The sequence below is a fragment of the Crocodylus siamensis genome, chromosome 1 (assembly GCF_052110815.1).
Source record: "Crocodylus siamensis isolate JL-2025a chromosome 1, ASM5211081v1, whole genome shotgun sequence".
In the NCBI taxonomy this organism is placed as follows: domain Eukaryota; kingdom Metazoa; phylum Chordata; order Crocodylia; family Crocodylidae; genus Crocodylus; species Crocodylus siamensis.
Genome location: NC_143395.1, coordinates 189,112,367 through 189,128,770, shown reverse-complemented (window position 1 = coordinate 189,128,770; position 16,404 = coordinate 189,112,367). Strand labels below are relative to the sequence as shown.

The following is a 16,404-nucleotide window of genomic DNA, read 5'->3' as shown; positions in this document are numbered from 1 at the left end:
AAATATACAGCAATGGAGACCATTTGGGGCATGCTGAAGCCATGGTTTTTAACATTTAAGGTTCTGGTCCCCAGAGCTCTGGGGAATAAACAGTACAATCCACCAAAAACAGTTTAAAAAGTTGCTTTTGAGGGATGGGCCCCATAAGAATCCATTGCTCAAGTAATCCCAAATTGAAGCAACTCACACTACCGTGGTGTGTCTATAAGGCACACCATGTTTCAAGTCGATTAAAATCGCCCCGTGAATTTTTGTATACTAATGAGTCAACCTGTACACAAAATTTCCATCCCTTTCTTCTCTTCTGCTCCTTTGAGCCATTCCAATCTAGCTTCATTATCTGATTATTCATTCAATTTTTTTTTTTGAAAATGTAGTTAAATATTTATATCTGATTAACAGCTACAACCACAAATTTCTAGCACTGCCAAGTCAAACTCTAAGTTCAGGGCAAAACTCAAACTGGAACCTTTTTGGTGCATAATTGAACTATCTCATTACAAATATAAACTTTATGCATAACAATGTGTCTTTTGTAAGATGGTTTCTATACCAACATCAGCAACATAAAGACAAAATATATTTATGTTTATGGATTCAAGTTCAAAAGCAAACTATACATTCCATGTACTACTATAAGTAAAGGTACATTTTAAGTATTTTTACTTTAAACCTTTGCAAAACAGATCAGCCTCTGAACTATCATAGAGCACCCCCTGGCAGTCAGTTCCTGGAGTGGACTTTAAAAAGTACTGAAGAGGAGGATTCTGTAAATCTGCCCCTTGACCCTCCCTTTAAAAGCCTGCATTTAGTGCTACAGTTGGAGGGAGGAGAGTTACAAAGGAATATACTAGCAAATTAATTAACCCACATTGATTAAACTGATTTAGAACAGCAGTCTGCTGAGCAGCTGCTAAATAAATTGCACAGCTGAAAAACAGATGCAAATTAAAAATAGTCATGTTAAAGTCAAACTCAACTTTGATATGCTATCCCACCTATGCTTGTACAGACTTCTAAAATGACAATTAAATCTCCTCCCCTGCCCCTTCACTCCGACCACCCTCCTTTAAAAGGAACAGGAACACAGAAAAGAGGTAGCATTCAGCTTTAAGTTACCCAAAAAAAATGAACCCTAGAACTATCATCTGTAAAGCTGCGTTATACAAGAAAACTGTCCTGCCCTTTAGAAACCCACAGCAAAGTACTATTGTTTGGCTCCTCCTATGGTGATTGCCTGCCTGCTTCTGCTAGCAGAGTCCTTCAGTGGATGCTCTACAACTGCAATGATCTGGGGGTCCACAAAACACCCTAAAACTCAGTTTCCCCATGGGCTAGCTTCTCATACCCCATTTAGACTGCACTTTGCTACGCTGTAGTCTCAAAACAGCAAGCAAGCAAGCTGTGCGTTATGACTGCTTCCAAGGAGACTTCACACAGTAAGCCAGAGTTCTGCCAGCAGGACAACAGTGAACTGAGCTCTTTTACTCCATCCCTTATGGAAGGAAGTAAACTGAAACAATTAAAGAGCTTTCTATTTGAGAGCCAGTTCCCCCACCCAGAGTTCACTAAATCCATAAATACCCAAATTGTTAAAGCTAAGGAAGACTTACAAGCTCAACCACTTCTACTAATCAAATCCACAAATCTCTTAAAAAAAACAAAACAAAACAAACCCAAAAAACCTTTTCATCCTAAATAATCCCACCAGACTACCATCTTCAGTTACCCTGAGAGAATTCTGAATCATAGCATGATGTGTACCACACTGCTAGTATTGACTGGATCAACAGTACGGCAGAAGACAGGAAAGGTGTTATGGCAGTCTATAAACGGAATTAAAAATTGAGGTTTTAGATAGGGGAGTGAAAATGTGCAGAGGATTGGTAAATTAGCATAGTGGGGGGTGGCGAGAGGTACCCTTGGATTATGCTACAAAGATGTTAGCAAGTGCAACGTCCAGACATATTGCAGGAGAAATGTGCCTGGCTCCTACAGAATGGAAAGGTATAGATTGGGACAAGAAGTGTGGTGTGACAGCTGAGGAGAAGGCAGAAGAGAGGTGGGGACTCCGCACCAATGAGGGAAATGGAGGAAGACTGAAATCTGAAAAAGAGCCAGGGTGCAGGGAGAAAACCAGGATGGGCTAGGCAAAGAAAGTGGAGAAAAGATTGAATGTGGTGTCCAAGGAGGTGGCAATCCCAAGGGAAAGGGAAGGACTGGAACTGCTATGCAAGGAGACAAAGCCCAGAATGAAGACCCAAGAATGTTTTAAGTCTAAAGCAGAAAGATTTGCAACCATTGAACATGTTTCCCTTTGGAGTCTGGAAAGAAAAGCAAGATTCGCCCCACTTTTTTCCATTTCTCTCCTATGAACAAATAATTGTGAAATTCACTGGCCAAGTATATGTGCTTTCCCACTTCTGTCCTGAGGCACACAAGTACAGAGTACTATGCCACTTGGGCCAAGGATCAAACTCTTCTGGCAAGTGTCTTAGATGTCAGTGATACCACATCTTAAATTCCACCCAACCACCCCATTAGCCTCTTAGAAGTTATACAAGAAAAAAAAATTAGATAAATAATTAAAAGTGTGCAAAAACAAGTACTTGGAGATTAGCAAATGCCAGAATTAATTCAGCCCCTTAAGTAAGTATCCCCTTAGGTTCCCTTGTTTGTGGATTTTAGGGAACATGTAAAAAATCCCTGGGTTGAGTAGTGGGGGGATCAAGTTCTGTAGTTTTCATTGCAGATGGAAATGATGAGATAGTGGGGGGCTTTTCATGCTTCCTGAAATCCACAAACAAGGGAACACAGGCAGACCTATCATATCCAGCCACAGAACCCTCACTGAGGAAATACCAGGTTTCATTGAATCCATCCTAAAAACTCTTGTCACCCAAAGAGCAAGTTTTATCCAAGACACAATGGACTTTCTACAAAAACTCAAAAACACAGACCGCCTTCCCAGCAACACCCTCCTAGCTATCATGGATGTTACTAGCTTGTATACCAATATCCCACACCAGATTGGCATCCAAGCCTGCCTTGCTACCTACAAGAGCAAGATGCAACTCAGAGCAGACCCAAAGATATTACTGAACTAATATACTTCATCCTCACACACAAAACTTTACTTTTAATAACCAACACTTCCTCCAGACCATGGGCACACCTATGGGCACCAAAATGACCCCACAGTATGCCAACCTTTTTATGGGTCACCTGGAAGAATTCCTCAAGAACTGCACAATCAAACCCATGCTATACTTAAGACATATAGATGACATCATCCTCATTTGGACTGACAACCTGCAATCTCTGACTGATTTCCATCACAAATTCAATAATCAACACCCCTCCATCAGCCTCTCTCAAATACTCCAGCACCAAAATTTCGTTTTTAGACACCATGGTCAATATGCAGAATGATAAAACACAAACCACCATACACAAGAAACCCACGGACCAACATACAGACCTTCACAGAACCAGCAATCACCCTAAACACACCAAGAAAACTGTAATATACAGCCAAGTGATCCCACTGAATTTGCACTAAGGAGAACACCTGTGATCATCACCTCAGAAATCTCAAAAGGGTTTCACCCAAGAAGGACACTCCTCCAGAGAGAGAGAGAGAGAGAGAGATAGATCACTTTTGAAAGAGCCATCCAGATACCGTGTGAAGAACTGGTGCAGTCCAAGAAGAATATCCCCATGAATTGCACAGCATTATACCATACCATCCTTCCCTAGAACCTATATGGAAAATCCTCAAACAACTGCAACCCATGCTAGAAGAAGACCCAATTCTTAAAGAAATTTTTTCAAAACTACTCTAGCCTTTAAACAAGCACTGAACCTTGCCAATCTCATCACCAGAAACAAATTTCCTAAGGCCCAAAGCACACTGAATGGATCCAGACCATGCCAGGACAAGAAATATAATCCCTGCCAACATATCTCCACCACTCCCACAATCACTACACCTCACAAGAGAACCATCACCATTCCTGGATTTTACACACCTGCACCTCCAGAAATGTAATGCATCTCAACCAGTGCGCTAAATGCCCGGATGGAAAATATGTACAAGAAACCAAACAACAACTATACACCAGAATGAATGCACACCAAAATCCAAAGCAGAAATACCCAATTACCTGTGGGTGCAAACTTCGCACAAGACCACTCCCTCTCCAATCTCTCAGTTCTAATCTTCAAACGGAATTTACAAAACACCTTTTGTAGACCAGCCTATGAACTTCACTTCACAAGTCTACTGGATACAAGAAATCATGGACTAAATATAGACACTGGATTTATGCAACACTATAATCTGCCTGACATCCAATAACCCCAGGTAACCTCTCTATGTTTTATCAGCTACATTCCGTCACTGGGTCTACATTCCCTCCTTCCCCGCCTTCCCAACTTACTGTCTCACACTTATCGTCTCCCATCGCCTCTGATCCTCACTGCCACACATTTGCATTTCCACAGACCTGCATTTTGCACATTGACTTCTATTCCATTCAGGAGAGCACAAAATAACAACAGACTCTCCCCATGCCTGAAGAAGGGTGTTTGTGCCCAAAAGCTTGCAAAGAACAATTTTTCCTGCTATTTAGTTGGTCTAATAAAAGATATCACATTTACGCAAAGAACCTTGTCTGCCTATGTCCTTTGACCAACACTGCTACAACCAACACCCCCGTAGCATTAGATACTAGTACATTTTCCAGGACAGCTTCCATGGAATTCAGCTCTGTTGTGAATGCTTAGCACTTGGGCACATCATGCCCTGGGGTCTCAAGCAGGGCACCCTGAAAACAAGCTACAAAAAGATCAGGGATCATCTGACGAATTTCCTATAATTACTTGCCTAGCATTACAAAGAACTCCAAGAGAAAGGCAAGGATACAAAGTAAGAGTGCTACTTTCAATATCCTCTTTCACTGTACAGCTCCAATCCATTCCCAGAGCAAACCCATTCTGTGCACTAACTCCAGAAAGAATCCTGGTTGGGAAACACAAGGATGACTATAATCCAGCAGTGCCTCAACTGCTGACCTGCAGGCCAGAACGAACTCCCCAGCACCTTGATGTTCAGCCTACAGGGCTCTCCACTGATCTGTGGAGAACCCCATTGGTAGTGCTCCTGTGCGACAGATCCAGTGTGCAGGGCAGCACAGGGACACATACAGGTAGGCACAAAGGGCTGGGTAGAGGTGCTGTGGGGCCCCACATGCGGTGCCAGGGGGAAGCAGTACAGCGCCCCAGAGTCCTGATCCTCTTACACGGAGCCTGGAAAAAGCAGCATAGTCCCAGGGCTCCAATATATACACATTGGCTGGGCAAGAGCAACATGGTCGATCCAGGTACGGGGCCCAATTCTGCAGCATGGGGTCTGATCCAGCCCACAGACTCAGCCCATGCTACTCATTTGGCCCTTGCATTCAAAAGGTTGAGCACAATCAAAGACTGCATTAAGACACACAAAGGAAACAAATTAAAAAGTATAAATGGGTAAATCTCGTTTCTGAGATCTTCTGGAGTGCTTGACTTTGCAACCTGAATAAATTGCTTTTGATATTGTCTGCTTTTCTAATCAGAAATATAGTAAGAGTATACTGAAGTACCTTATGGCATCCTGTCAAGGTTTTGCTACTGCTGGGCTACTTTTCCTGAACTTCTTCATCAGTGCATTTGCCAACTGCATTTTTAACCACAGGCACAGAGATCTGCTCTGAGCAGGGCTTTTAGAAGCTAAAATGCTGACTTAGAAATCACATGTGAACCATGACTACTGCATTAGACCTGCCCTATTGTGGGAGAAATGTTACAGGTAGAAAAAAAGTAATAATGAGAGATAATGTAAAACAATAGACTCATGACACCTACTATTCAACACTTCCTACAGTTTTCAAAAAACCACTAAAAACAACCCAACAATCAAGAACTGCTGTCTAATCTAGTGAAGGTCTTTTAAAAAAACTGGAAAAAAAATGTTGGAATTTCAGTGTTTGAATCAAACACCACCTAGAGAATTATATTTATCATGAATCTGTATGAAAGCTGGTACTAATCGAACATAAGGGCGACGATTTACCACCGTGTATCTGCAACTTGAGACCAGAAACTTCTTCACACGTATATATATTAAGGGTTAGATTCACTAAAGGACCTCAAGCACCTAACTCACAGCCACTTGACCATAGCAGGGAAACCCAAAACCCTGCAGAACCACCTTAGCTCCCTCTACAATCAGTGTTCAGCATCTCACAATAGTGAACCAAAAAGCCACGTGCAGAACAAGAAGTTACTTGATTCTAGCCAAAAAAACACATTGAGCAGAGGCATATCAAACCTCATTCATTTACAGAACTCTGGCACCCAACTCAAAGCTGTAAGAAGAGATCTCCATGTACCTGGGATCCAGAACCCAAAATATTCATCCATTCTTTCAGAGAAAGGAGCAAGAAAGCCCCTTTGCAAAATACAATAAAATAGGAACTGGTAATGCCTTCCTTTTATATAATAGCATAGTGTATTTCCCCCCACACCTCCATGAAACAGGAAGAAGCCAGAGCTAAAATTCTCTCTCTCTCATTTCTGAATCTAGATCAGGCTTAGACAAAACTCTAAGAGTTCAATGTGTAAATTCTCTAGGCGCATAGCAGGGGCAGACATCAACCAGAAAGAGGCTTTTTGACTTAATTTTGGATACAGAGACCTCAGTTCCATCTAAGTTCTACATTATATGTCAAAGTCCTTTATAATCTCCATCACCAAGAAATGAATTCTTTTAAATTATAAATCAATGCCATAACAGGTGTAGGTTAAATGGAGCTGAAATATTAGCTACAAAAACTTAGCTATTAAAGCATTCTACAGATTGCAATACCATTTAAAATATGCCAAAGTATACCTTACCTACAATATACATCATAAGCTATATATTTAATATAAAAAAGTAAAGTGATAAATACACTTCAAAATATGAAGCGCCATTTTAAACTGCTGTGTCCTGTTCCTCCTACTCACACCACCAATTTACTCACTTGTAGCCATGATACCTGGAGGACATGCTGGTATCCCATGATCAACTGCCCATCTGTAAGCTCCTTCACCAACTAAAAAACTAGGAAACACAGAAAAGGGAGTATAAACAAAAAACCCAAGAATATGTCCCCCTTCCCTTGCAATTTGGTTAGGGGTTTTTTTTATTATTATTATTTGCAAATGACCTGCTCTTGACAGGAAGTCCCAACTACCATTCAGGCTGGCAGGTTTACTTAGTTTACTGTGAACACATGCAGCTCAGCATCAAATACCCCTTATATCTTTTTCCCACCCCTACCACCCACACACTTGCATGAGTTACCAAATAGAACCAACTTTTACAGAAAACAAACACAGAACATACTGCTTTCTAACCTTTTTAAGATTTTGAACAGCATACAAAAAGTAAATGGGGTTAAATGGCAAGGCATTTCCAATTAAATTAACATATACCATAAAAATCTGATAAAGGGTTTGCTGCCCTTAACCTGGTAAATGTATGCTTAAAGATATAAGTTTTGTTCTAAAAGTCTGCCAGAGTTCCATCAAATGTTTTGCAAAAAAAGCCAAGGCACTGAATCCACTGAATGTTAAAAAGATTTGCAAAGTTGCATTTAAATTTTGCTCAAATTGGTTTGTTTCACTAAATGGATTAAAGTAGCAATACAGTATGCAGTGTCATGTCTGTGCATGTTAAAAATTAGAATTAGAATGAACAGCTTTCAGAAATGGAAATAGTCAAGTAAAATATTCCAGTTAATTACCAATGTTACATGCATGTCTAGAATACCCAATAATTGCATGACACTGGTCAAGTTATGCACTGCAAAAATGTACATCGCCTAGAATGTCACACTTCAACTCTCCTACCTAGTTTTTCTCTCTTTTCTATGAGGATATTACTAATACAACACCTTTATGAAGCAGATTAGATTGAAGTTTTAAAATTTTACAATTGAGAAAGAAGAAGGAAAGGAAAAGGGACAAGGAAAGCCATAAATTCTGGGAACTTGACTGCTTGTTTAAGCTACTTGGTAAATCAGAATTGCCCAAGAACAACACCATCATCTTTTGTCATGGGATAGCTTAATATTTGACTTCCATAGGTTTTATTGTCTTGCATTTTGAGACTGTTTCAGCCCTTCCAACTTTCAATAATGCAACCAAGGCAAGAAAGAAACATGAAAAGACAAAATAAAATGTGTAATAAGTTACAGTACAGGTTAAATCAAATATGTTCACTTGTTTGCTGGACAGCACCTGATAAATATTTACTGCTTAATATATACTAGAGAGTAAGTTAGCAGGCAATTCAGGAGAACTCACCTGTTTCCTTATTGCCTAACACCTCAAAAAAAAGTTTGACACTTAAGCAATAAACAGAGTTGGAAGTTATTTGGACTTGGCTCTGGAAACTGCTGAAAAATAAGAGTATTTCTCTTTAAAAAGGTAATATATACCTGCTATAGTAGTGAAAGTACTATTTAGACTATGTAATCAACAATACGACCCCAACAAGGGGCTGACTGAAATATCCCATCTACTACAGAATAAGTTACAGGCAAAGAGAACATGCTCAAGTACAGGTTTCCCCTCGCTTTATGAAGGTTCTGTATGTGCAAATTTGTTCTTATGCAATGACCCTTTTTATACCAAAAATTCTTTATATGAGAGGTAAATTCACTCTTATGCAATCAGTGTGGTGGAAGTCTGCAGTCAGCTGCTTTGTGCGATGCATTGTGGGAGTGATGCGCACCAAAATATAGTCTCCTGTGTGGATCTGTGCTCCTCGCTCATTGTCTGTGACACGTTTCTGTAGTTGCCTTCCCCATTATGATAGTGCCCTGTGCTTGTATGTACTGCCTGCTGTTGGTGAGTACCAAAATTGTCTTGTAAAATGGGTAGAAATGGGCCTGGGAGGGCAGCACAGTCGAGGTTGTGGAACATATCCCTAGTTGTTACATTGTAAAGTGGGTTCTCTTTATGCAAATTTAAGTTATGCGCCATTTTCCAGGAACACGTGTACAGCATAAAACGAGGAAAACATCTATTAGAGTAGTATGTATGGTCACTACAACAGCTGCGAAACAAACAAAAAAAATTCTTAGGAGTTCTACACTTCTTTTATGCACTTCTTGGAAATATAAGAGCTACTGCTTCACTTAAGCAGCAGATTGGGCCTCTAAGCATTCATGGCATATCAAAACTGATGCAGAAGAAAATAAGGTTTATTTTTTATTTTTTAAACTCCTGCTACATTATGTCTTCAGGTGGATACTCATGCCTGAGTATCTGCTCCCTCATAAGAAAATCCAGAACCTACCTATCACGGAAGTGATGCACAAATCACAAAGTTCTCTGATCGCTACTGGAACTTTTCATTTCCTCATTTTGAGAGACACAGAGTGCATCCACACATGCAATTAATCTGCAGCAATAAACTCCACTGCATATTGCGCTGGAGTTTATTGTGCCCAGATGCCACACTTACACATGTGCCCAGGACCGCAGCACACTGAGCCAGGTCAGAGCAGCCCCAGCTGGCAGGGGACCCAGGGAGGTCAGCCCATCAGCCCAGGGCTGCTCCAACCCAGCTCAGTGTGCTGCAGAGGGGCTGGCTGGGACACAAAGGTGCTTGTGTGGGGCTAGCCAACAGACAACCCCCTACCCTAAAGCTCCCTTCTGCCCCAGTCAGCCCCATCAGCGTCTACACGTGTTGTTCCCCAGTAAAGAACTCCACCGCAGGCTAGTACTTGTGGATGTGTGTAAACGAAACAGGGGCCCTAAATTGAAGCGGTGGGTTTTAAAAAACACCACTTTAATTTAGGGCCAATTAAACCCCCGTGTTCTGCACACACCCTGCTGACTTGCCTGTCTCTCCAGCAGGGAAGGGAGGGCAAGCTGCCAGTGGGCAGAGTGATCCCTGGGCTGCAGTGGGCTGGTGCTTCCCTCTGAGGCAGCAGTGGCCCCCCCACACAGGCAGCACCCACCAGCAGGCACCTGGCTCAGGCAATCCCGGGGGTCATCACAGCCACAGAGGGAAGCACCAGGCCCCTGCACAGCTCAGGCAGGCTCCGGGGGATGGGGAGAAAAGAAATCAAGCACACTGCTTTTCTTGGGCAGAGCCTACTTTCCCAGGCTGCTGCCCGGCTGCCTGCAGAGCTTCCTGCTGAGCCACAGAGCTGCATGGAGCCTGGTGAGTCACTCCACAACTACAGGGGCAGCAAATGAAAACTTCTCAAAGGAGTTTTAGTTTGCTGAGCCCCAAGTCATTTAAGGTACATTACACTGTCGAATGTCCTACAGCAGCTGTAATTAATGCGCAATACATCGCCAAGGTGGGCAAACACCAACACCATTAAAGCGGTGCAAAAGCATTTAGCCCACTTTAAAATATCGTGCGCACACACTCCTCATTTCAGCTATTAGATAAAAGCACCAAAAAAACCCCACTAAAGCACCAGATCTATACAGATATTGGGCAGGTCTAACTAACATGCTGCCTTTTCTGGGCATGTGTTGGGCTCAGTGCAGGAGCGCATGAGAATAAAAGTGCCTTGTTTTGTTTTTTAAACATCTGCAAACAGCCTATTTGTCCAAACAGGACAAAGCAGAACACTAAAAACACAATACATTTTAATCAATTACTCAAATATTTAAAACAGATGGACTGCAGACTCATCTAAAACCCTTTCCCTTTCATCCTTGGTATGACATGATAACAATAATGGGCCCTTAAAAGTCTCCCTGCACTGAGTTAGGTCTGACTGTGACCTTCTGCAGAGATGTTTCCATTTGGTCTTTCAAATTAGATTATCCAGAAATTATTTTTCTACGTGTAGATTAGATTTAGGGGTCTTATTTTCAAAGGCTGCTCTCACACACAACTTCAGTCTACCCCCTTTGCAAAACCAGGTCTTTACAGTTTTGTCATTGGGAAACAATTTAGACAGTATAAGCTCTTTTCTTAGAGCATAGCTAGAATAGTAAGGTAGTCTACAGACACAAACTGTTAGCATCTTCAATTCTGGTCAGAGCCAAGCTCCTTCATATCTGTGGAACACTTGGGATCCTAGGAAAGTAAACCTGGAAGGGATATCACAAGGTAGTCTAGCCCTGGTCCCTGCTCAAGGCAGGATCATCCCTAACTAAACCATCCCAGCCAAGCATTTATCTAACCTGCTCTTGAAAACTTCCAAGGATGGAGTTTCCAGTTTTTCTAGGTAGCCTGTTCCAATGTCTGACTATACCCGTAGTCCAAGTTCCTCCTAATGTCCAACCTAATTTTCCCCTGCTGTGGCTTGAGTCCATTGCTACTAGTCCTGACCCTTACAGCCCCAGAGAAAAGCCTCTCCCCATCCTCCCTGCAAGAACCCTTCAGGTATTTGAAGGCTGTTATCAAATCCCCACCTCTGTTCTCTCTTCTCTACATTAAATAACTCTAGTTCTTTCAACCTTTCCTCACAAATCTTACTCCCAGGCTCCTAATCATTTTTTGCACTACATTCTTTCTAAACTATCCACATCCTCTCTCAAGTGTGCAACCCAAAACTGGACACATTATTCCAGGTGAAGTTTCACAAGTGCTGAACAGAGTGGAAGAAACACTTCCCTTGATTTGCAAATGACAGTCCTGTTAAAACAACCCATTATGCTGTTGTCTTCTTTTTAAAACAAGAGCATTCTAGTTGACTCATATTCAGTTTGAGCATTTGCAACTCCACCCAACTTGGAGCCATCTGCAAATTTGCTAAACAAGCACTCACTCAAATCTCATCATCCAGTAATTAATGAAGACATTAAACAATACCAGATCCAGGAAAGATGCCCTAGGGAACCACACTTAATACCTTCTCCCAACTAGACATTAAGTCATTGATGACTACTGTCACTGAGTACAATAATGACATTAAGTCATTGAGTACAATGATCCACCAACTTACGTATCCAAGTTACAGTAGTTTCATCTGGTCTGTACTTCCTAAGCTTGTTAATAAGATAGTATCACAAGAGACAGGTATCAAAACTCTTGCTAAACTCAAGGTATAATCAATCCACTGCTATCCCCACATCCACAGAGCCTATCAACTTATCATAGAAGAAAATCAGGTTGGTCAATCATGACTTGCTCTCAGTGAATCCATGCTGGCTGTTCCCGATAACCTTGTTCTCCTTCAGGTGTTTCACAGTGGATTCCTTGAAGACCTGCTCCATTATCTTTCCAGGTATTGAGGTCAGGCTGACTGGTCTATAATACCCTACATCTTCCTGCTTCCCTTTCTTAAAGATAGGCACTGTATTTGCCCCTTTCCAATCACCTAAAACTTCACTCGACCTCCACAAGTTCTCAATGAGGATAGCCAAGAACTCTAAAAGGACCTGTCAATTCTTTCAGTACCCTGGGATGCATCTCATCCATCCCTACCAATCTGAACACACCTAGCTTTTCCGAGTACCTAACTCAGTAGTGCTCAAGCTTTTTGTCCACAGGATCAGAGGGGCAGTTCCTGGTCCCTCCACAGGCCAGATCCAGCTGATGGACCAAATTCAGTGCCCAGGCATGCGCGGAGAGCCCCATCTAGTCCTGTGGAGGAGAGGAGGGAGCAAAAGGAGGCTTGGCCTCAGCCCAATCTGGCCCAGAGAGGAGAGGAAGGGAGGGGAGGGGAGGGGAGGAGAGGAGGGGAGTAACCTGTTCTACTATTCTAAGCTGTTTGCCTCCTTCCCTATCTTTGTTGCCAACTGTGTTCATCTTCTGGTAGCTTCCCCTGTACCCAAGTAAAAAGAGACAAATACTTCAGCTTTGTCTGCATTACCCATAACTAAATTGCTTTCCACATCCCATAATGGACCTATAGTTCCTCTTAACGTATCAAAAGTAAGTCAAAGTAATAATATACTAAAGTAGCTACTGGTAAGCTTAGAAAAGAAAGATGATAAGTTTCTCCTCCTCTCCCCCTTCTCCCAATGAGAAAAAGAATCTGTATAAATTCACCAGCTTGTCCTAGGAAGGGACTAAGGGAACATTACTCAATCGGCTGTGCAATCTCAGTTGTGGCTTCTGGACAACCTTGCATCAGTACCAATCCACGTTCTCACTTAGCCAACTACAAGAACTGGGGGAAATTTTATCCTTAATATATTGCATCACCATGCTGCTGTTCCTCTTGAATGGAGTACACCCATTACCATAAGGTTTCCTGAATCTGTTCTCCAGCAATAAGTATTTTGTGGAGCTACTGTAGGTCTTCAACAGAAGTAGACACACATCTGGATCTCTTGGTGGTTATGTGGAGGTAATGCCTCATTTAATGAGCCAAAGCCAGTCACTTCAAATAAAAGTCATGGAAAATGTCTGGAACTTAAATCAAGTCCTCCCTGTTCAGAAGATGAAACAAGAGAATTTCATGAAGCTATCATGGCCTATGAGGAACCTGTATTTGTGCTCATCCTATCTCCTGATGCTTGTCATGAATATATGCATTAAGCAAAAGCTTGAGTCAGCTTTCAAAGTGGAAACATGATGCACCTCAATCCTTTCTTTAAAGTTCCTGCTAACCATAAGCAAAACACTGTAACATAGTACACAACTCCAGAACAGAGCATGTATCACTGTCCTGTTGAAGATCTACATTTATGTTTCTACACTGATGAACTGGGGAGGGGAGCAGGGAAGCGCAGTTTTTTTTGTTTGGTTTGGGGTTTGGTTTGGGGGGGGGGTGGGGGTTGCTTCCTCCTAGGTGGTCAAGGCAACGGAAAACTGCACTAAAATATAGGGTCTACTCACCTATCAAAAGTCTCATTTTATTGACCTATTTCTGTAGGCTAAAGAGAGACCCATTCTTTAGGGTCACCAATTAGCCACAGAATACTGACTTTCATTTCACATGCTCAATATAGTTGACTTCGCCTTGGAAAGCTAGGATGGAACATGAGGTTATTCTTATAGGTTGCCTCTGAACTTTTACACAAAATATAGCTTGAAAACTTTTTTCTAATAACAGAAAGGGGGGAGGGCCGCAAAGGAGGAAGAAAAGCACTGCCATATCTTGGGTTTTTTTCCCCACCCAGACAGTTACGGCATGTTTATATCACAGTGGCCATGCCTGGGCACTCCTGGGTGAAAAAGTCCTGCCCATTTGCTCCTGGTGTGCTGAATGTCATAAGCATTTATGTAGCTGCCACTGTGGCAGTCCTGAGGCAAACATTTTTTCTGATCACCTAGCATATCCGAGATGATGTATATAAATAATATTTTATATTCATTATATAAAACTAATTGAATTCCCATTCAAATGTAGATCAACAAGAAAATGTCATACAAAGAGAAATGCATTTGCTGCATATTGATATCTAATCAAAGTATTACATAACTAACCATTAACAATTAATTATTTACTTAAAATAGTAAAATAATAAAAATAGTATAAATTGAACACCAAATTAAAGCTAATTATTTAAAATCTGGGTCTCTTGCTTGCTACTTTAAAAGTGACAATTCAGGAATAGCTTAATTTAAATCAATGTACCTTGAGGGAGGAGGTTATATTCACTTAGAGCATTCAAAGTCTAGTAGACACGAAACCAGATTGGCTGTTGCATTTCCCGTCCCCCAATCATTTTTGATATATCCAAATGGTTTTCCATTTGGGAGGGGGGGGAAGTCAGCAAGTATTGTCATCTAAACATTTATCGAAAACCTGGAAAATGAAGCCACTGCAAAAAGAAGAGCATGGGGTCTTTTTCTTTAAAAAAAAAGTCTTAACTTCAAAAAATGTATGCACTTTTAAAAATTAAAAAGGAAGGAATAAAAAATTCGTAATGGCACAAGTATCTATGGAAACATCCACAAAAGAAATTAACGCTAAACATCATATCGCCATCCATCCACAATATCTCGTTCTATTCACAGCTGCACAAAGTGCACAAGATGTTCCAAGATCAGAGAACAAAGCAAATCTTCCTTTTGCAGACACGCTATTGCTGATTTGTAACAAACAGCATCAGCCTTCCTTGGATAAGAATAACCTTCAAATATTGCATGCATTAAAGACCAAAGGCTAAAGTAAAGCAAAGCAGAATAAAGCAATTACCAAGGTGGAATTCTGCCAGCAGAGAGTTTTCCCTTCTGCCCTTCACACAACAACCTATTTGCAACTGAAACTGGATTCTTGATTCCTGAAAAAGAAAATTAGCAGAAAATAAGAATGAAACAAAAAAGTTGGGGGGCAGTATCTAGAACTGAAGAATTTATTTTGGAAAATCAGTACCAGGAATTCAGTTCTACTTAGTTTCCATAACTTGGCTAATTCATAAAACTGTCTCGCAGTATCAATGATTTTAACTTAGTGATAAAATTCATAAAGAAAAAAATATATAGCTACAAGACTGGCAGCACTGTTAAAAGGTAACACTTTTTTTTTGGTTTTCTTTAAAAAGAAGTGCTAATGTAACATACTTAACATTAGCAGAGACTCCCCTGTTATACAAGTCCAAAGCAAGCAACCAAAAAAGATGATGTTCTTTTCCTGATGCATCTATTTTTAGGTTGATTGCTGCAGCAAGGGAAGTTGAATACTACAGGCAAGAACTCTTCTCTATTTTCAATCAGATGTATTTTTTTTATTCAATTTGTAGCAAAAACTCTAGGAGAAGAAAGCTCAGAAGATTTTTTGGAGTCCTTCACGGACTATTCATGCTTACACATTTATTTACTTTGAAAGACTGAAAGATCCATCCAACATTTAGATGTTGTAAAAGTGTGCATGTCAGGAGTATGTTTCATACTATTGCTTTCATATTTGGTACCTGAACAACATGACAGTATTCTTTTAACAGCATTCTATGCTAATATTTAAAACAAATACTAAAAGTATAAGCTAAAGTATAAGAAATAGTCATTTTAAAACTATTCAAGGAGGTGAAAGGAGCACTTTTAGAAGTAATTGTTTTATAAGATGTGAATTTGAAAGCAAATCCCATTTAGAAATTCATTAAATCTTACGCACTAATGGAATTATAGCCCAAGAAAATAAAGCAAACCAAACCGCCTTAGCCATGTGCAAAAAGTGACAGATTTCTGAACAAAAAGCAGCAAAAAACTCCATTATATTCAAGACAACTTCTTTCCCAAATAAAATAACTAGCTGTTGGAGATGCTCTACAACTTTTTTTTAAAGAAGCACGTAATATTTGGTTTTGTCTATCTCATTGCAGATAGCTTCTCTAGTTTTTTACGCATTTTATTCCAATATAAAGATATAGCACTCTACAGAAAAGCCACCGTCTAAACCAAGAAGCATTTCATGTAAGCAACCCTAACTCTACAGGCACACTTCA

At 40.7% G+C, this 16,404-nt stretch overlaps 1 protein-coding gene across 4 annotated transcripts in view; it reads right to left on the bottom strand.

Moving 5' to 3' along the window:
- The window catches only part of TASP1 (taspase 1), a 174,703-nt gene that overhangs the window by 134,007 nt on the left and 24,292 nt on the right, over positions 1 to 16,404 (bottom strand). For all 4 annotated transcript variants that reach the window (XR_016442924.1, XM_090051279.1, XM_090051270.1 and 1 more), the window contains exons 6-7: positions 15,159 to 15,243; positions 7,068 to 7,147 (exon numbers count right to left, since the gene is read on the bottom strand). Coding sequence is in view for 3 of the 4 variants with exons in the window: in XM_090051279.1 (XP_089907405.1) it covers positions 7,068 to 7,147; positions 15,159 to 15,243 (165 nt within the window). In the remaining variant the exon portion in view is untranslated. The remainder of the gene's footprint in view (positions 1 to 7,067; positions 7,148 to 15,158; positions 15,244 to 16,404) is intronic.